Genomic DNA, 21507 nt, shown 5'->3' with positions numbered 1-21507 from the left:
GTCTGCTCGCTGCTTTTAAACGCTTTAGAGCGGGAACGGCATTTACACGCGCGGTTATGACCGTTACTGCCGGAAGGGGGCGCGACGCGGCCCACAATACATTGCGGTTAACGGAAAACTCATTTAAAATAAAAATGTATATATATATATATATATAAAACATAAAACACACACACAAAAATAATATACAAAATACACATACAGTCAGGTGGTGGGCTAAACATTATGTAAATATATTAAAGGATTTACAAATGGAGACAGTCTTAATTGCTTTCTTATTATGTAAATAAAAATGGTCTTAACATAAATTTGAATTTCTTTTTCTAGAATCAAAAACAAAGAATTGGTTTTACTGTACTTACACATATGAATATGAAATTTAGCAAAAAATTTAAATTACATTTATAATGTAGTACTCTTTTCTTTTATTTGAAGGGATATTAGTAAAACCGAATAAAACGAAGCACAAAAAAAAAGTGGGGTCAATGATATCATTTATAAATCTAGTCAAATCTTTCAAAATTTTTTGGAAAGATTTGGGCAATGCCAAAATAAATGAAACAAAGTTTCAGTCATCATATTACAAAAATAATCACTATTTTTACATTTAAACCGGAAGTTGTCATCATCACAAGTGTGTCGCGCGCTCTCGGTCCCGCTCGATTTCTGAAAATCGTGACGTAACATAACATGTTGGCGTAAAACGTCAGTTCCTCAGAGTTAGAGTTCAATGTTCAGAACTCCGGCGCCTCCTGCCGGTGAAACTGAGCAACTGCATGCGTTCATATTGCCACTCACATAAATAAATAAGAGCTACAAAAAATAATGCAATAGCTATCATAATTATAAATAGCTCAAATGTATAAAAATAAACAAAGTAAATATAAAATTTCTAAATACTTATAAAAATATATATTCATAAAATAAACGAATGTAAAAAAAAAGCTTGGTTTTGACTGTTCTTTCTTGAGATATATGTATCATAATTATAAATAGCTCAAATGTATAAAAATAAACAAAGTAAATATAAAATTTCTAAATACTTATAAAAATATATATTCATAAAATAAACGATTGTAAAAAAAAAGCTTGGTTTTGACTCAGTTCTTTCTTGAGATATATGTAAACATAAAACATGCAAGTTATACTTGTCTTAGGCATTAATAAAAGAATAAGCAATTTTAGCACCATATCTCTTTATATTATTTTATTTGTTATTAAAAAGGTCCAAAATGTACACAGCCGATCAAAAGTTTGGGATCAGTAAGATTTTTAATGTTTTTAAAGAAGACTCTTCTGCTCACCAAGCCTGTATTTATTTGAACAAAAATACAGAAAAAAACAGTAATATTGTGAAAAATTATTGCAATTTAAAATACAGGTTTTCTATTTTAATGCACTTTAAAATCTAATTTATTTCTGTGCTGCGCAGCTGAATTTCCAGCATCATTCCTCCAGTCTTCAGTGTCACATGTAAACATAATCGGAGCCAGTGTTTTATTTGTCATTAAAATCATTCAAAGCCTCTTGAAAATAAACAACCAGCCACAAATCAAATAATTCAGCGTTTATTTTAAATTAAGCATCATAAGTCATACACAGAAAAGGTCAAAATCAGTAAATGATCACGGAATGACAAAAACTAAATCTACAGCTTAATACCTTCATTTCTATTAAACATATTAAAGTATTTCATGTAAGCAATGAGACAGGATCAGTGTGTGTGCCCATATATTAGGTAGTTTACATTTGAAAATATCTACAGTATAAAATATCAGATATCAGATGACTGCAGAGAAGTGAGATCCGTCAGTCAGCTTTCTCATCAGCCTCCGTCTTCGGCTGGTTTGCTGTGGATCCGTTACATTCAGCCTGAAACACAACCACGAGCAGCATGAAGGACTCGTCTAAACACTTACTGCTGATCATAAACGCACTGGAAAAACCACTCTCTCTTGTGTTTCATGGACAAGCATACGTTTGTGATGAACAACGTTACTTTTATGAATCTCTCATAAAAGTAAATAACGAGAGAAGTTTCATTTTTGGGTGAATTGTTCTGTAAATACTTAATTTATAGTATTACAATAACATAAAATTACATTATAAAACACTAATTATAATTTATATTTATATGAGCATATAGTCATGTATAATTAAATGTATATGATTAAAAATAATATTCTATTACATATAATTATATTATGAAAAATATATATTAAATAATATATTAATATTAAATACTTATATGATCATATAACAATGTATATATTAAAATATTATATATAGATATTATTCTAATAGTATACATTTAATTATAAATATTAAATATGAATATATAAATATATATATATTCATTGTTAACAGTATATAATTAAGTGCATATATTAAAATAATATTTAATATTAATTAAATAATAATTATTATGTAATATACAATATGGCCTGGTCACAGACAGGGTTTAGACTAAACCAGGATTAGGCCAATAGTTCAATCAGGATATTTAAGTAGCTTTTATAAATGTACCATCACCGGTGTGCGTCTTGAGACAAAAGAAAGGCACTGATATATTTTAAGATCAGTCCGTGTAAGTTTCTTTCAGTTGAAACAGCTCAGAATCACACTTATGTCTGTGAAACCAGGGGTATATGATTGCATTTATATTATTAAAATAGTATTTCTATTACTATTTACACATAACAACACATGAGGAATGGATCACGTGTGTGCTGCGGTGAGGACAGAGCTGGCTCTGAAGGGTTAGTGTTTACAGTGCTGTGTTTCTGAGTCTCCCGCACAGCTGCTGGACTCCAGACGCGGCTGATGAAGGGACAGAGGACGGGCTCCAGGAAGCGCTTGTAGAGCCACAGCAGCACAGGGATCACTATGTAGGGAATACACACCATCTCTGACAGCGCACTGAACACAAAACACAGCCAGATTAATGTGTTGACATGTTAGAAATGCTCAACTCCAGTTGTCATTCTCTCTATTATTCCACAGACTTATGATTAAAATATGCATAACATATACAATTACAGTCAAAAGTACTGTGCTGGTACTAATATATATATATATATATATACTGCTGCTGCTATGTTTCTGGTCAAATACCATGTTAGAGCCATGTAAAAAAAATAATAATAATAATAATTATATATATATACATATATATAGTACCAGCAGCAGCAGTAGTTTTTATTATAATTATATATACTTGTATATAACGTTTTATTAGCATTGTATTATAATATAGTACTAATATATATATATATTAGTATTATATTTACATGGCTCCAACATGGTATTTGACCAAAAACCGCAGCAGCTGCAGTATATAACCATTATATTTCCTGACGTATATAATCAGAATATATAAAGCCTGATTTTTATACTTTTCATCTGAATCTTCCCAATCATTTTAAATCTCATGATTAACTCGGTCTGTTCGCTGCTCTTCCTGTTTACAATCACAAATCTGATCTAGAAACAAACACACGCTTCGTTTTTATGTTCTTATCATATATATATGAGCAGATAATCATATATTTAATTGAAAAATACGCTAAAACGCCGTTAATCTGTGTAAAACTCACCTTGTTCTGCGTGAGCGGAACTAATATTGTGTACGACGCGGAGTTTGTGGTGTCTGTCAGAGTGACGCCGCTGCGGTTACTGCTACTGTTACTGCTACTGCTGCTGCCGCCACCCAGCGGCGCGGAGGAGCAACGACACCCACAGAACAGCTCAAATAAAATAAAATAAAATAAAATAATAAGATACAATAAAATAAAAAATAAGATAAAATAAAATAGGATAAATAATAAGATAAAATAAAATAAAAAATAAGATGAAATAAAATAAAATAGGATAAAATATAAGATAAAATTAAATTAAATTAAATTAAAAATAAGAAAAAATAAAATAGGATAAAAATAAGATAAAATAAAATAAAATTTAAAAAAATTGGCCAAACAGTTCTGGCTGTATACAGCAATTACAAAGACATCATCTTTAGCTGATCTAACTATACAAAGTTATTACACCATGTTGCCAATTAAATCATGCATTTTATTTTTAGGTCTTTGCTGGGACACATTTGCATTACATATACTTATATTTATTACTTGAGTTTTTATCCAAAACAGCTTACAAATGAGGAACAATGTGTTATCACCAACAATTTTTTAGTAAAATAATACTGAACAATAGTCTCATGTAACCTGTAATAAGCGGTAACCTGCAACTGTTACCTTAAAGTAACAGTTTAACCCATAACCATTAGTTGTTGTTTTTTTGTATAAATGAATGTGTTTAGGTTGATTCAGTGATGTGACTTAAATTAAACCAGTTCATTTAGATTTACCGTTTAAGGATACTATTTACATTTTACGAAAAAAATGTATAAATTAGAAGTAAAATTCAGAAAAGGAGTTATTGTAAATACTTATGATTAAAAGCTATTATAAAACACATGGAATAGAAAACAAACTGACCAAAGAAGTGCCTTTCAAAAATACTTTTTATTGTGTTTTCTTATAAAGCCACAGGAAAAGGCTTCATTCATATACAAAACTGTACAATTATTTGTGCAGTCTAAATTTCTAGTTAAATTTCAGTCTAGATTCTGCATCTTTTAACACCTGAAATACTGAAAGACACCAAAGGCTTGTAAACCACATTACATTCAGTCCCAAACACCGGCATTTGAACTCAAACATCATTTTTTCCCCGCATTGACATCCACACGAATCAAACTCATTGAGTGCAATATTTGTTTTTTGATTATCTCAATCATGTCTGGCACAATATAACAATTATATTTAATATCGTGTATTTTAGTGCAATATGATAATACATACCTTGAGTAATGATGAGAGGTTATTATGTTATGATTTTGCACCGAAGCATCTAGTTTAAGGAAGGCCAGTACAAACACATTAAACAGTAACATGTGTGTGATCTGTCCACTAACCCACGGAAATATACAGATTGAACCTCTGAAAACACTTCTGTTCATATTCCAGAAAACCTCTGAAATAGTAGTTCAGTAACACTAAAAGAACTGCAATCTCATTGCAATCCTGCAATCTAATAATACTAACACAAGAGGATCTTCATTCAAGACAACTCTCATCTAAAATCCTTCAGACAGGCGTCAGATTACTCTCCAGCCACAAGTCTTCTGCTCACCAAGCCTGCATTTATTTGATCCAAAATACAGCAAAATCAGTAATATTGTGAAATAGTTTTACTATTTGAAATAACTGCTTTCTATGTGAATATCTGTTAAACTGTAATTTATTCCTGTGATCAAAGCTGTATTTTCAGCATCATTACTCCAGTCTTCAGTGTCACATGATCTTCAGAAATCATTCTAATATGCTGATTTGCAGCTCAACAAACATTATTATTATTATTATTACTATTAACAATATTTAAAAGAGTTGAGGACATTTTTTGAGAGTTCTTTGATGAATAGAAAGATCCAAAGATCAGCATTTATCTGAAATAAAAAAGCTTTTGTAACATTATACACCAACTAAACCATTCAAAAGCTTGGAGTCAGTATATCATTTTTTTTTTTTTTGATTTTTTTTTTTCTATAATTATAGAAATTATTACTTTTATTTAGCAAGGATACTTTAAATTGATCAAAAGTGATGATAAAGACATTTATAATGTTACAAAATATTTCTATTTCAGATAAATGCTGTTCTTCTGAACTTTCTATTCATCAAAGAAACCTGAAAAAATTCTACTCGGCTGTTTTCAACATAATAATAATAATAAATGTTTTTTGAGCAGCAGATGAGAATATTAGAATGATTTCTGAAGGATCGTGTGACTGGAGTAATGATGATAAAAATTCACAGGAATAAATTACATTTTAAAATATATTCGAATAGAAAAGTTATTTTAAATGAATAGTAAAAATGGATCAAATAAATGCAGGCTTGGTGAGCAGAAGAGACTTCTTTAAAAAACATTTAAAATCTTACTGTTCAAAAACTTGACTGCTAGTGATATATTCCATAACATCAGATCAACAAATACTGAATTATTAAATTTTAACTTTAGTATTTTACACTTATGAAATCAAGGCACAGTGATGTGATGTCAGCTCTTGACTGAAATAAAACAACGCAATGTTTGTAACTAAAGGCACAGCAGGTTCAGTCACATGTGGGTCGTTCACACCGGACGGTTGCGTTATTGTTTGTGTATTACTACTTCTGTTCTGTTGCACTGATCTCAGTCCAGGTGTTTAAAAGCAGGAACACGTCCTGTGTGAACGGACCATTTGGTAACACAAATATAAAGTTTTTTGTTTGGCCTTTTAAGAGGTTATAAGTTCTGAACATAGTGTCTGATTGTTAAAGGTGCTGCAAGTGATTTCAGGAGTTTTTCAGCTTCATTCGCACACGCCCCTGACTCCGCCCACTAACACACACACGCCTTCTGTGCTAAACCCCGCCCACTAAGACACACACCCTCTATGAGAAACTCCACCCACTGAGACACACCCTGTGTCAAACTCCGCCCACTGACACAAGCCCCCTATTAAACTCCACCCACTAAAAGACACACACACACAAAAACACACCTTTAATGCCAAACTTCACCTACTAAGACAGACACACCCTCTGTATCAAACCCCACCCACCAAACCGAGGTCTGCAAATCTGAACATGCATAATGACTGACAGGATTTCTGATTGGCTAAAAAACAGGCCACTCCCCTTCACTCAAAAAAGGCCTACATTTAATTTTTTGTGTATATGAATTGCATTTAACATTTGAATTACCCAGTTTTACCAAACTAAAAAACTTAATGTGATGCAAATGTGTCTGTCATGCATAAATAAAGCCAGTCAGATTTCTGTAATAGCACTAATAAACAGATTGTGTGCTAAATACACAAATAACCAGCTTTATATATTTAACATCAATACATCCAACTTCTGTAAATCTCATGCATTTGAATATTGCTTGTTCCACATCTATAGTCATATCTGAACTATGTTCATATATTTGAACTGAACAAATGTAATTGTTTTCACAATTAACTGATTTATGATGATTCTAAGCCATATGTATAAATGTATTTCGAAAAAATTATTTAAATAAAATCAAATAAATGCAAATAGTTGATTTTTTTTTTTTCTTTCTTTCTTGCATTTAGAAATCTGACCTCATTATGTATGACTGACTAATATGCATCACATTATGTTTATTAGTTTATGTTAAAACAATGTTAGCCAAATTTTCGTGATTTCACTAAGTACCGAGTAATCAGACAGACAGCGAGGGATGCGGGTGTCACTTGAGTCAGAATTGAGCGTGATGTGATTTCTCAACATTTGATGTGCGATACTCCTAAAAAATCACTGACAGCAGCTTTAAAATCGCTCAAAGTGTTTAAATATGAAACAGATGCTGAATGAGCCTGAAGTGTGTGTGTTCTTCAGTCCTTCATCCAGACGCTCGTTTGCTCACGGCGTCAGTCCTGAGGAGGAGTCAGTGTGTGAATCAAGACGACTGACACACACACCGCTCTACTGAGAGTGACAGCATCTGAGACACACACACACACACACACACAGCTGTTTAAGACTTGTCCACAGACGTCATGCCGATATAAGTGCCATTTTTCTCGTCTTGATCGTCCACTTTGGCGCTCACAGGAGCGTATGACGTGTCTTTCTTCGCAGACGGCTGAAAGAAAACACAATAAGGTTGATTTAGTATGTGTGCGTGTTATGAGTATGAAATACACTTCATGCAAGTACAAGAACATACTACAAGTTCATGTACTTGACTACAGCATGTTTTAGTCCTTTAAACTAGTTTGCAAGCATCACATGATTAACCAGTCAGTTACTGATTGAGTTCAAGCTGAAGTGAGTTAAGCCTGTTTCACACATCTCTGAATATTTACATTAATAATGCATGTAAATACATGTATATTTACATGCATGGCTTTTAGGTCTGACTCAGGAGAGACTAAATTCTGGTTTTTATTGTAGATTTGTTTTCTTTTTGTCATAGTTGACCATTAATTTGCACTTTGGGATACACTCGTTGTATTATAAATAAGTAAATAAACTCAAACTCTTAATATTAAAATGTTACTGGAAGTGAACCAATTCCCATACACAAATGTAATATACAGTATGTAAATATATTCAATTTCCATATATGAAATATATTGCCATATGAAGTAAAAACATAGGAAACATATTAGAAACTTATTAAAATAAACAAATATGTATGTTAATGCGTGTAATACGTTTTCAGACATATATATCATGTACATGTATATTCATTCTAAAAACTGTCATAACATGATGATATTATATAAGTAAATATAAATAAGAGACATGCATTTAAGAAAAGCATTACAAAAACATCATTTGTTTGTGTATACGTTGTTTTAATAAAGGTATAAAAATATAAAGTTATAAAATTGCATATAAAAATAAAATATATATTGTTGACATACATGGCTCCTGCATATAAAATCATCATATAGATATTATTAACATATGTATTTTACTATGGGAATTTTACATATGTTTTTATATCTTCATCTACCCAGAGAATGTACATATGTGAAATTACATAATTGCCTTTTAGGCAATATATATGGCAATATCACTCTTGATATAGAGCAATAAATGTCATATTAAATTTCTGTATGGAAATAACCAAACGACATGAGGCAGATCACATTTACATCCAAATGCTAGTTAATCTAATAATCCAGATCACAAAGTGAAGCCATAAATGTTTATATGATTAAAAGATTGTATTTAGTGCATTTCAACATTTTCTGTTGCATTTATTAAATTTTTTATTCATGCATTTGGCAGATGCTTTCTCCAAAGTGACTTGCATTGCTTTTAGGGTTTGCATTTGATCAGTTCATGCATTTCCTGAGAATCGTATCACTGATGTTAGATGTGTGAAACAGGCCTGAACTAGTTTAGTTAGCTGGTTAGTGAGTGCTGAACTTACAGGAGAGCAGCGGAAAGCCTCAGCGAAATCAAAGCGCTTCACTTCAGTCTAAACAAAAGCAGATCAACAGATCATGATGCTCATCAGGTGAGAGGGATAAACAAGCCAAGATATTAGAAAGCAAACTCAGCACAGAATGGTTACTAGGTTAGTGAAGTGATCATGAGAGCAGCATGTGGCAGTTAGTCACTTCAGGAAAGCATGAGTTATGACAGGAAATAAATTCATCCACAAGCAGAAGAACAGCAAGCTTTGGATGAAACCTCAACTCCATCAGATACAGAAAACTAGTCATTTAAAGCAGTTGAACCACAGTCACCCCACCATTCAGAAGACATGCTAACTACAGAAGCTTTACTTTATATAGTATATTCAATTGGTGTAAATGAAAATGTTAAATTAAGAATATTTAGTTTTGTTCATCATGTTTTACTTTTTGTAATCTGCTTTGAGCTGCTATTTACTATTTTTCCTGTAACATTTCATCTAAACATTACCAACCATTCAGAGAACACTCCCATAATGTTTGCAAAATTATAAAATGGAACGTTCCCTTTATGCTTTCTTATGTTTGCATAACTGATAATTTTTTTTTTTTTAATATTTGAAAACCTCAGAACATATTTTGGACCCACTTTATATTAAGTGGCCTTAACAACTATGTACTTACATTTAAATTAATAATTTGGTACGATGCACTTATTGTGTACATGCATGTTTTTACATTGTAGTTATATTTTAAAAATACCTTCATGTAATTACATCTGTAATTACATTTATAATTACACAGTTGACCCATCCCTTACACCTTAACCCACCCTTAAACCTACCCATACCACCAAACCTGTCCCCAGAAATATTCCTGGAATGGTTTGACGGCAGCTTTAGTGCGTGTGAACCGAGCGGACAGAGAATGTCACATTTTAGGGTTTCAGTGCAAACTTTGGTGGGAAAGTGAAGAATAAGCTGGAGAATAATGGAGATTTTTCTGAAAAGCCTCAACTTTCTCACACACACACTTTGTGACCCTTAAGACAAACTTTATGTTTGTTTATGTAAAGCTGGAAGTTTAAAGTAGTTTGAAAAGCTTGTAGTTTGTAGCTTTGAAGTCTCCCAGACAGACAGATCACTTTGGTTGCTAAGGCGTTCTGTGTGACAGCAAAGGCATTGCCAAACATTTGCTATTGTGTCCTTGTTTTTTGCCAAAGTGTTGTTTGCCGAGTGAGTTACAGTGTTCTAATTAATTACTAGAGTGTTACTAGGTGGTTGTTAGGGTGTTCTGGTGAAATGAGAAGACCAGAGTTGCAAGGATGTTGCTAGGCAGTTGTTAATGTGTTCTGTATGGTTACTAGGGTCTTCTGGGTGGTTAATAGGGTGTTACTAGGCAGTTGCTAGGGTGTTACTAGAGAGCTCTTAGGGTGTTTCTGGGGAAATAAGAAGACCAAAGTTAATAGGGTGTTGCTAGGCAGTTGTTAAGGTGTTCTAGGTGGTTGTTAGGGTATTCTGGGTAGTTACTAGGGTGTTACTAGGTGGTTGTTAGGGTGTTCTGGTGAAATGAGAAGACCACAGTTGCAAGGATGTTGCTAGGCAGTTGTTAAGGTGTTCTATATGGTTACTATGGTGTTCTGGGTGGTTAATAGGGTGTTACTAGGCAGTTGCTAGGGAGTTACTACAGAGTTCTTAGGGTGTTTCTGAGGAAATAAGAAGACCAAAGTTACTAGGGAGTTGCTAGGCAGTTGTTAAGGTGTTCTGACTGGCTACTAGGGTGTTCTGGGTGGTTAATAGGGTGTTACTAGGCAGTTGCTACGGTATTTCTGAGAAAATAAGAAGACCAAAGTTGCTAGGTGGCTGTTAGGGTGTTACTAGACAGTTGTTAGGTTGTTCTGGGGAAATGAAAAGACTATTGTTGCTAGGGTGTTGCTAAGTGGTTGTTATGTTGTTCTGGGTGGTTACTACCGTGTTACTAGGTGGTTGTAGGGTGTTCTAGGAAAATGGGAAGACCAGACTTGCTATAGTGTTGCTAAGTGGTTGTTAGGTGTTCTGGACAGTTACTAGGCAGTTGCAAGGGTGTTGTCAGGCAGTTGTTAGGGTGTTCTGGGTGGTTGCTAGGGTGTTACTAAGCGGTTGTTAGGGTGTTTTGGGAAATTAGATGACCAGAGCTGCTAGGGTGTTCTGTGTGTTTGCTAGTGTACTCTGGGTGGTTGCTAGGCAGATGCTAGGGTGTTATGTATGGTTGCTAAGTGGTTGCTAGGGTACTCTGGGTCATTGCTAGGGTATTGCTAGGGTGTTCTGGGTGGTTGCTAGGCAGATGCTAGGGAGTTCTGTATGGTTGCTAAGTGGTTGCTAGGGTACTCTGGGTCATTGCTAGGTTGTTGCTAGGGTGTTCTGGGTGGTCGTATTACCTTGTTCTGATAGAAGCGGATGACAAGGATGATACAGACGAGCAGCAGAATGACTCCCAGAGCCCCGAGGACGAGCGGGAAATGAGAGACCAGAGTCACGATCAGCAGCAGCTTCTGAATCCTTGCGGCCGAAGCGTCGTCAATCACCACCGACTGCAAACACAGCAGAAAATTATCCAGCGGTTTTATAGGAGACGAAACCGTTGGTCACTAAATCATCCACTTCTGACTCTCACCTCATTCAGAAACAAAATGGGGAAGATGGTGCCGTTGAGATTCCTGGTCAAACTGAGGAAACAAAGGACAAAAAGACCTTCAGCCAGAAAACTATAAAAACACACACTCACGGCTGTTTATCAGAACGGCCCGATTAAATATATCAGACAGGAAAGCATCACTCACGGAAAGCCGATCACTCTCTGGAGATGAATGTTGATCTGGGCTCGTTTCATGGCACGAACAGGCACTCCCATAGTCTGAGGAGAAACCAGAAGATCTGAGCCAGACTGCAGCAATCATACCAATTATATCACAAAAACACTTCAGACAGGAAAAAATACATTAGAGAACGAGACACTGATCATGAAAATCAACTCTTCAAAGCGTCTTATCACAACACAGCAGATCTTACAGGGTTCAGATCCAGAAAGGTCTGGTGACGCTCGTGCACTGGAGAAATGCCATCGATGGCTTTGGCGTACCTCTCAGCACCCAGATGAAAGTGAGGGAACGACACGACGACAGGAGCACCTGAGACGACAATTACACCACAAAATCACTGCATTTCTGATGCTTTTATCCAAAGAGACGTGCATTGCAATCAAGGCATTCATTTGATCAGCCCATGGATTCCCAAACTCAAAAGATTTTTTTTTTAAATGAAAACCATTTTATACTGCATAAGGAAAATTAAATGTTTTTGTAGTACCATTACGATTTTTTCCACTGTGACATTATTTTCATGACGTTCAATTTTCAGTACAGTACTGTACATCACAGTAAAAACATTATTATTATTATTATCATCATCATAAATAAGTAATAATTAATGTATAATGTATAAATCAATAATTCAATAGAAATAAAATAAATGATTAAATTAACTTGCATCACAAGAATAAATTACATTTTAATGTATAGAAAACAGCTATTTTAAATAGTAATATTTCACAATATTACCATTTTTACTGAAGAGACTTCTTTAAAAAATGATTATTCCCCAAAAAATTATATAATATTATATTCACTCCCACTATTATGGTTTTTACAGTATTTTTTACTGTATACAGAAGAGACTTCTTTCAAAAAAATTAATAATTAAAAAGATATATTTTATATACTGTATATATATATATATATATATATATATATAATATATATATATATACAGTCTATCCAGTGTTTACATATTGTAACTAATGTTCATGAACATGTGTTGTTCCTATTAAATGAACAAAAAAGTTTTTGGAGTGAAATCTGGTGTTTAGTTTCATGCACTACAGAATTACAAGATCAAACATTTTAACATGAGTGGATATGTTCAGAACAACATACTACATGCACTATTTCTGCAGTGCGCGATATGAGTAATCACCTAGATGACCTTCTGCATGACCTCCTCAAAATGCAAAATAAGTTTTTCATTGGCAGGATGATAACTGACTCACTCAGTGAATTAAACAAAGCAATGAGTGAAACATTCAGCATCATACAGCACATAGGCTACTGTTTCACACTCTTCTTTCATTCACAAGTCAGTGCCCTCGTCAGATAAAGGGATGTCCTCTAAACTCACAGAACATCAGTCATTACGAATGTTTTGTTGTCTAACAGCAGAAATGACGTCTCCTCCTCGCTTTGTCTTAACAATGCCTTCTCTCGTACGAGCCCCCTGAGAGTCGTAGAGCTTCATCCTGTCGTGACGTTAAAGAGGAACATCGTCTCATGAGAAGACCAAGGGAACTCTGACCTTGAGCATGAAAACAATCAGGAGTGACCTCAAGTAACCCAGATGATTTACCACCTCTGTTCTCAACACATGTAGGGGAAATTAGACTCCTGCGTTACTGGGACAGAGGTGAGAGTGTGTGTGTGTGTGTGTGTGTGTGTGTGTGTGAGAGAGAGTGTGTGTGTGTTTGTGTTTGTGTTTCATACACCTGTAATATGCGAGCGCTTGAATGCTTTGGCAATAATGTAATTATGTGCTGATGCTCACAAGAGCACAGCATGACAGAAAACTATAAAACAAACAGATCTGAGAGGAAGGTCAGCAGTTATTATGTGTGCATGTTTCACTTCATGGATCAATCTGGTACTCAAAATCCATTTAGATCTGAAAAAAAAAGATTCAAAAATATATCTTCACACCAGACATGAAGAAACCGCCTAGAAAACAGACTAAAAATACTCAGAAACACTCATTCACAACTGCTTAAAAAGTAGCAACTGCCTAAAGCATTAAGAACACCTTAACAACTGTATAGCAACAGATAATTCTGCACATGCAAAAAGCACTTTAGTAAAACTTTAGTTCTGATGAGCTTTATGTGATTAATAACACAGTCCCTGGTAAGTCCTCATTTTTCATAGACTGATAAATGTGTGAGTGTGTTTTAGTGGCTATTTATTCATAAATGTGGCATGTGTTCAACATAAAAACACAGCAGGACGAGATGAGGAATGTGCTCGAGTCAGGTGACTAAGTTGTGTGTGTGTGTGTGTGTTTTGCAGCTCTTCCACATTGGTTTTCCCCTTCATTTACAGGAGACACAAAACACAGTTTCACTGTCTCTGTGTTAATTTCCGTTGTTACTTGAGATGTTAAAATGTGGCTATTATGTGTGTGTGTGTGTGTGTGTGTGTGTGTGTGTGTGTGTGTGAGAGAGTGTATAGGGGGAACATAAACTCATATTACTGCTCCAGACACACAGGGCAATGAGAAATAAAGTAGAAAATGAAATGCCTAACACAGTCTAAAATACCCTAGCAACTCCATAGCAACAGCCTAAACATTTTAGAACACCCTAACAACTCCATAGCAACAGACAAAAACACGCAGAACACCCAAGCATCTGCATAACAACAACCTAAAACACTCAGAACACCCTAGCAACTGCATAGCAACAGCCTAAAACACTCACAACACCCTAGTAGCTGCATAGCAACAGCCTAAACATTTTAGAACACCCTAACAACTCCATAGCAACAGACAAAAACACTCAGAACACCCTAGCAACTGCATAGCAACAGCCTAAAACACTCACAACACCCTAGTAGCTGCATAGCAACAGCCTAAAACACTTACAACACCCTAGCAACTGCATAGCAACAGCATAAAACACTCACAACACCCTAGCAACTGAATAGCTACAGCCTAAAACACTCAGAACACCCTAGAAACTGCATAGCAACAGCCTAAAACACTCACAACACCCTAGTAGCTGCATAGCAACAGCCTAAAACACTCAAAACGCCCTAGAAACTGCATAGCAACAGACTAAAACACTCAAAACGCCCTAGAAACTGCATAGCAACAGCCTAAAACACTCAGAACACCCAAGCAACTGCTTAGCAACAGCCTAAAACACTCAGAACGCCCAAGCAACTGCATTGAAACAGCCTAAAATATTCAAAACAGCCTAGTAACTCCATAGCAACTGCATAAGAAAGCCAATGAGCAATAATTAAAGTATAAAATTAAACGAATGATTAAAGGAAATTAGAATGAAATTGAATATTAAATTAAACTGGTTTAATCTTCAGTTGTAATCCTATAATATACAAGTAAGCTGTGTTCATGCATGTCTGAATTACATGTACATATACACATTAGCGCACCGTTCCGACACACAGACACATCCAGCACGCCGTCGTCTAGGCAGTTCTTTGGCGTCAGGCAGAATCCCTCGTTCTCTGGGTTGTTCTTGCCGCTGGCCAGCACGGCTCGGGGCGGCGTGAAGCGGTACGCTGGGATGCCCTTCACCTCCACCTCCTTCTCGAAGCGCATGTGGATGGACCTGCAGAAGAGCCATCAGACAACACGATCACAGAACAACACATGCTGCACAGCTGATTCAGATTAACCTGGCAGCTGTGACCCTGAACACGACCTTTGATGCACGAGCCTGTGTTCGCTATTAAGAAAGCATTCGGAAACCTGCTTTTAAGTCACAGGAAAAGAGCTCCGTAACAAACAGCGGTCTTGTGATCAAGCGTGTTTGTTTTGAGCTGATTCTGATCAAGGGAAAGGAGTTTTCCAGACAGACCCCAGCCTGATTAAACCGTGTACAAAGGTTACACACGCCGCTCCTGCGGCCGCCTTTCCCTTAAAAATCCTGGTGAGGAGTCAGTGGAAAAGGACAAGGACAGCTGTCCCCGCCAGCACAATAAGCCAAGGGCCCGCCGCTCACACTCAACTAGGTTAAAAGTGGCTTGAAAACATTCCAGGTCGGAGTCAGTTCTCCAGAAACCATGTGTGACGGCAGAACACGCCGGATTCTTTCCGCACCGAACAAAGACGGGCGGTTTAGGGCAGAGTTCCCACTGAAAATAGAGATCAGGGCGAGATGGACAGGTCAACTGGATTTCAGGTGAAAGGTCAAAGGGCGCCCAGAACATATATTATATTGGTGTATTAAAATAACGTCGTGCGTCACTCGCTATACATCATCAGCTGACACACACAGAGAGGAAACTGAAGCGGAATACCCAAAATACATTCCAAATGTTAAATCATGGAATACATTATTGACAAATCATTGTATACATATATTATTAGAAAAGATTCCAAAAGCCAAACATACAGAAAATAAAACTGAACCACATTACTCTTAATTAAAAATAACATTTAAATGTTAAATAAATAAACAAACAAACAAACAAACAAACAACAGATAATAGATTATATAACATTAAATATAATATACATTTGATAAAATTATTAAAAAGTTTCTAAAAGGCAAATAAAAGGTCAAAGTAACATAACAAAAGATTTTAAAACCCCCTAACATACAGAGGGGAAATTAAAAACGGAACTGCATTGCTTTAAAAAAAAAAAAAAAACACTATTAAAAATTGACCTGAAATTTGAAATATATATAACATATTTACAAATTAATTTTATAAAGTTAGAAGTACCTTTAAAAAAAGATCACAGAGGGGAAACTAAAATGTTAACAACAGTACTCTGAATAAAAAATAAAACCGAAATATTAAATAAATAAATAATGCATTATATAAAATTACACAATTAAGCCTATACATTTTATTAAATTATTAATAAAAAATAAAAAATAAAGAAACAGGTCATAAACTTAAAATCTTATCTGCAATGCATTACTGTATCACAGTTAAAGTCTTAACTGCATTACTTTAAATGAACTAAAAATAAATTGTGAAATTTGATTTTAAAAAAATAAATTGATACTACATTGAATGTTTGTGAAATGTATAAGTTAAATGAAAAGTAATAAAAAAGATAAACTCCTTCACTCCTATGTGTAAAGTGTCCAGCCGTGAGCTCCATAGCAATTTATCCACTTGCTCAAAACTGCATGCATATTGTAAAACCCCATCCCGCAGTATATTCCTGTAATGATATTACAGAGAACTGGAGTAAAGTTCTGTTCCCACACTGAGTAGGAGTCTGCGGCGAACGATAATGTCACGCAGGAATTCGGGAGGTTCGGACCTTTGGCTCAATTTGATGCTGATTAGACATCAGTGGAGGAGTGTCACGGTCGCTGCTACTGTGGAGGAGATGAGCGATCAACAGTCTTTATTCAACCAAATAGAGAAGTACATGTAACAGGCAGGAACACACACATGTAGCAGGAGGGTAAGACGTACAGTTCCAGACAAGAGAGAATGGAAACACACACGGCTTAAATAATAAGGGAGCTAATGGAACACACCTGGGATCAATAGAACTAAATGGGGAACACCTGGAAACACAATCAGGACAGGAACAGGAAGACCAAATAAGGACATAAACATAACACGGAGCACGTGGGGGAAGAAAACACACACAGACACGGAACAGAGTCTGACAAGGAGAGGTCGAGCAGATGAATACAGATCTACTGACTCACAGCTTCTGCATTTCCACACACGGTGCTTTATACAGAGAACTCCAGACTCAACATCTTCAGCTCCACCAACAGTTACAGTAAATCACTACTGTGGCTAAAAACATCCACATTATCAGCAACTACTTCTTGTTCTAACAGCCACACGCATCTTAAAAAGACATTTTAACTAAGACCATGTCATTATTGTATGAATATATGTGTAACAGAGGCCAGCGAGTAAGTGCTGTGCAGGTAAAACCTCACTCCCTTGATCTCAAGAGATGCACTAGCGACTGACGCTAGAGGCTGCAGTCTTTAGCCTCCTTGTTAGTGCGTCCGCCTCCCATGCCGGAGACCCACTCGGAGCGAGAACGAGGTGTGGCGGAGAGGACCCGGGGGAGAGGGGTTACATTGGTGCCGTGACCCGGATGGGAGTGAGGTTTAGGGGGGTGAGTGTAACGGAGGCCAGTGAGTAAGTGCTGTGCAGGTAAAACCTCACTCCCCTGATCTCAAGAGATGCACTAGAGGCTGCAGTCTTTATCCTCCTTGTTAGTGCGTCCGCCTCCCATGCCGGAGACCCGGGTTCGAGACCCACTCGGAACGAGAACGAGGTGTGGCGGAGAGGACCCGGGGGAGAGGGGTTACATATGTTAACAATAATTATAATACTTCATATGTCTCTTGTAGAAATATTCTATAAAGAAGCAACTGGTGTATTATAGTGTGTTCAATTCTAAACTGCGTTTATCCAGGAATGAAAAACAAACATGAGCTATGTTAAATATAGAAGGACTGTTTGAACATTAAAATCCAGAAGCTCAAAGAACTGATTGTGTCTAAATAAGATTTTATTTTTAAGAGTTATTGTTAACTAAAACCAAAACGATTAAAATATTTTTGTTAACTGCTGAAATGAAACAAAATATCATTATTAAATGGACAAAACAAATGAATAATAAACGAAAAATAGAAATAACTTAAGTAAATTTATGTTGAAGCATTAAAATTACAAATTGGAAATAAAAAAAATTAACTAAAATTAAAACTGAAATAAAAAATATATTTAACCTAAATAGGAATATTAAAAAAGAACAAATACCAACAAAAATGATGAAAGCACATAAAAATAAATAAATAAAATTAAAACCGAAAATATAAAAAAATGAAAGTTTGGAATGAAAATAAATGTATCGTATTATATATAACATGAATAATATGTGGATCAAAATTCATATAAAACCCATCATTGTGTATTCAAGTCATATATTCTATTCTATTCTATTCTATATTATAAAATAATTAAAATATAAAAAATTAAAATATATTTAATTTCAATAAATATTGGAATATACATTTTATAATCAAATATAAATTCTAAAAATATTTAAATATAATGTAATAATATAAATAAATATATGAAATATTAATTATTATAAGCAGCGGAGGAGACACTGGCATCCACATGTGCTGACTTTCAGAAAGTTCCCATGGAAAAGCTTGAACAGATGCATTTTCCATTATATTACAGCATGTTCTGGAGGTCCGGATGTGTGTGATTTATGATCCGGTTCTCATCGAGACACTACAGAAAACACATGTGCTGCCAAACACACACTTAGATCAGCCTTCAGAAATAACCACACATGAGAACAACAGCTTCAGGACTTCAGCTTCAGGGCCGTTTCTAGGCATAGTCGAGCTAGGGCGCCACCAGCTGAAGGGGCGCCAATGAGCAGAAACAACAACAAAAAAATTGAACAAAAAACAGATAATGACAAAAAAGTAGCCATTGATAATATCTAAACAATATGTAGTAGTATAGTATCCAAATCAAAATGTAATAAAATTAATTTATGTGTGATTTATGTGTAAATTATGTGCAATGTCTTAGCCACTAGGGATTGTTACATAGGGCTATACAGGCATCTAGTGGCAACACAATGATATTACAGATACTAAATTGTGCAAAATGTTTATCTTAACAGTCAATTTACAGATAATGCATTCAGATTTGTGGAACTCAATACACAGAATCTCCACAAATTAGTGTCGTTACTATGACAACCAATTTGAATGTGACAAGCAACTGGTGTCTGAAAAGAATTATATATATATATATATATAATTTGGGGGAGGGGGGGGGCAATAGGGATTTCGCCTAGGGTGTCAAATTGGCTAGAAACGGCCCTGTTCAGCTTCATGCTCTATTGTCCAGATGCAAGGTCATCCTGTACAAAGGTTTTTATGAAATTCAGTTGGATCGTCATAAGCTCTTTCACAAATCAGAGTTAGCACAAGAACTAATGCTGCCACAGCACTGCTATGATTGACTAATATTGTTGCATTATTGCATTAATCTGAATTGCTCACTGATTGCATTGCTGATCGAGTTGTCTGATAACCTGACACTGTACGTTACAGATCTTGTTGACTGTACCTGCAGAGGTCAGGGGTGAAGACGTTGAGCCGCTCTTCTTTGCTCAGGAACGGGTGGAAGCCGCTGCCGTCGCTGCCGTTGATCATGTTACTCTGGTTGGTTTTCCACAAGGACAGCATCCTGAGACACAAAGCACAGCAACCATCAATCATCTCTAGCTCTGCTTCGTGAAAATATGATATTCAGAAGAATCGGAGTCTTTACTTCTCTCCCTTCCAGGTGTAAATGCGTCCGAAGTCCAGGTAGTTCTGCTTTCCGGTGTGATACACGAACTCACCGTCATCACTGCCGTTTTTCTGACAACACAAGAACAGCCCAGATATGAGACAGACATGACAATAACAATTCGACATATATTTTCATTAGATTATATTGTGAAATAATTAGAATTGATTTTATAAAACAAATAAAAAAAGTTGAATCCATTTTTATAAAATATAAAATATAACAATATTTAAATATAATTTACTGTAATAATATTAAATATTATTAAACATATTTATAACAATATATTAATTAATAATAATATATTAATAATTATAATATAATTCATAATAAAATCAATAATAGATTAAATAAATTATTAATAGAATACCGTAACAAAACAGATGCATTAACAGATCTTAGTATTGTATTACATTTGACAGCATTTTACATTATTCTTCCAAAAATTATTAAAGTTGTTTTAAATAATTAACACTAAAGACTAAAGACAGTGGTACACAATGACTATAATGACCACAGTGACACACACACACACACACACACACACATATATATATATATATTACATTTTAAAATAATTATAATTTATTTTAGAAAATCAATATACATTTTATATATTTTTTTATAAATAATATAACTAAAATACTTATGATAACAAAAATATGATTTAATGAATTAATTATATTATATTTGAATTTGTATACATTTTATTATTTATTCATTTAATATGAATATTAAAAACATTATTAAAATAATATATAAATGTAACAATAAAAAGGTGAAATATATGTTAATATAATAAATATAAATATATATTCCTTCCTCTGGGTCAGATCATCAAGCGCCATGGTCTAAATTTCCACAGTTACGGCTGACGATTTTGACGATCTGACGCAAATTAATTTTTCTGCACAGCTCAACTCTGTTTTTCCTCCTACTTCTTTAACATCTTGCCTACATGATCTTAAAGTATGGATGGCTCAACATTTCTTAAAACTGAATACTGAAAAAAACAGATTCTGTTAGTCGCCCAAAATCCTTTGTCTCCTCTGATCTTGACTTTTCTATTCTTATCGATGGAGTTATAGTACATCCTTCCCCTACTGTACGTAATCTTGGTGTACTATTTGATTCTGCACTATGCTTTGAACCCCATATCAACCAGCTTGTCAAGTCCTGTTTTTACCAACTTTGCAATATTTTCAGTTTACGATAATCACTAAATTTCAAAGATGCTGAACTGTTATTCATGCTTTTATACCTTTGTGCCTGGACTACTGTAACTCCTTGTTATATGGCCTACCTAACAAAGAGAGTGTGTGTGTGTGTGTGTGTGTGTGTGTGTGAGTGTGAG

The 21507-nt window shown here is 34.9% G+C and overlaps 1 protein-coding gene across 1 annotated transcript in view; it reads right to left on the bottom strand.

Moving 5' to 3' along the window:
- Positions 1 to 6233: 6233 nt before the first annotated feature.
- LOC107735475 (lysosome membrane protein 2-like) overlaps positions 6234 to 21507 on the bottom strand; it is a gene marked incomplete at its 5' end in the record, with an annotated part of 16271 nt that continues 997 nt past the window's right edge. Inside the window, 9 exons of the mRNA XM_016547170.1 lie at positions 6234 to 7719; positions 9022 to 9069; positions 11424 to 11576; positions 11660 to 11711; positions 11826 to 11899; positions 12055 to 12173; positions 15261 to 15439; positions 19929 to 20048; positions 20133 to 20224. Of these exons, the coding sequence (XP_016402656.1) occupies positions 7612 to 7719; positions 9022 to 9069; positions 11424 to 11576; positions 11660 to 11711; positions 11826 to 11899; positions 12055 to 12173; positions 15261 to 15439; positions 19929 to 20048; positions 20133 to 20224 (945 nt within the window). The remainder of the gene's footprint in view (positions 7720 to 9021; positions 9070 to 11423; positions 11577 to 11659; positions 11712 to 11825; positions 11900 to 12054; positions 12174 to 15260; positions 15440 to 19928; positions 20049 to 20132; positions 20225 to 21507) is intronic.

Source organism: Sinocyclocheilus rhinocerous, unplaced genomic scaffold, assembly GCF_001515625.1.
Source record: "Sinocyclocheilus rhinocerous isolate Xijiao unplaced genomic scaffold, SAMN03320098_v1.1 scaffold4933, whole genome shotgun sequence".
In the NCBI taxonomy this organism is placed as follows: domain Eukaryota; kingdom Metazoa; phylum Chordata; class Actinopteri; order Cypriniformes; family Cyprinidae; genus Sinocyclocheilus; species Sinocyclocheilus rhinocerous.
The sequence above is the reverse complement of the archived record's forward strand: the minus strand, read 5'-3'. Positions and strand labels throughout refer to the sequence as shown.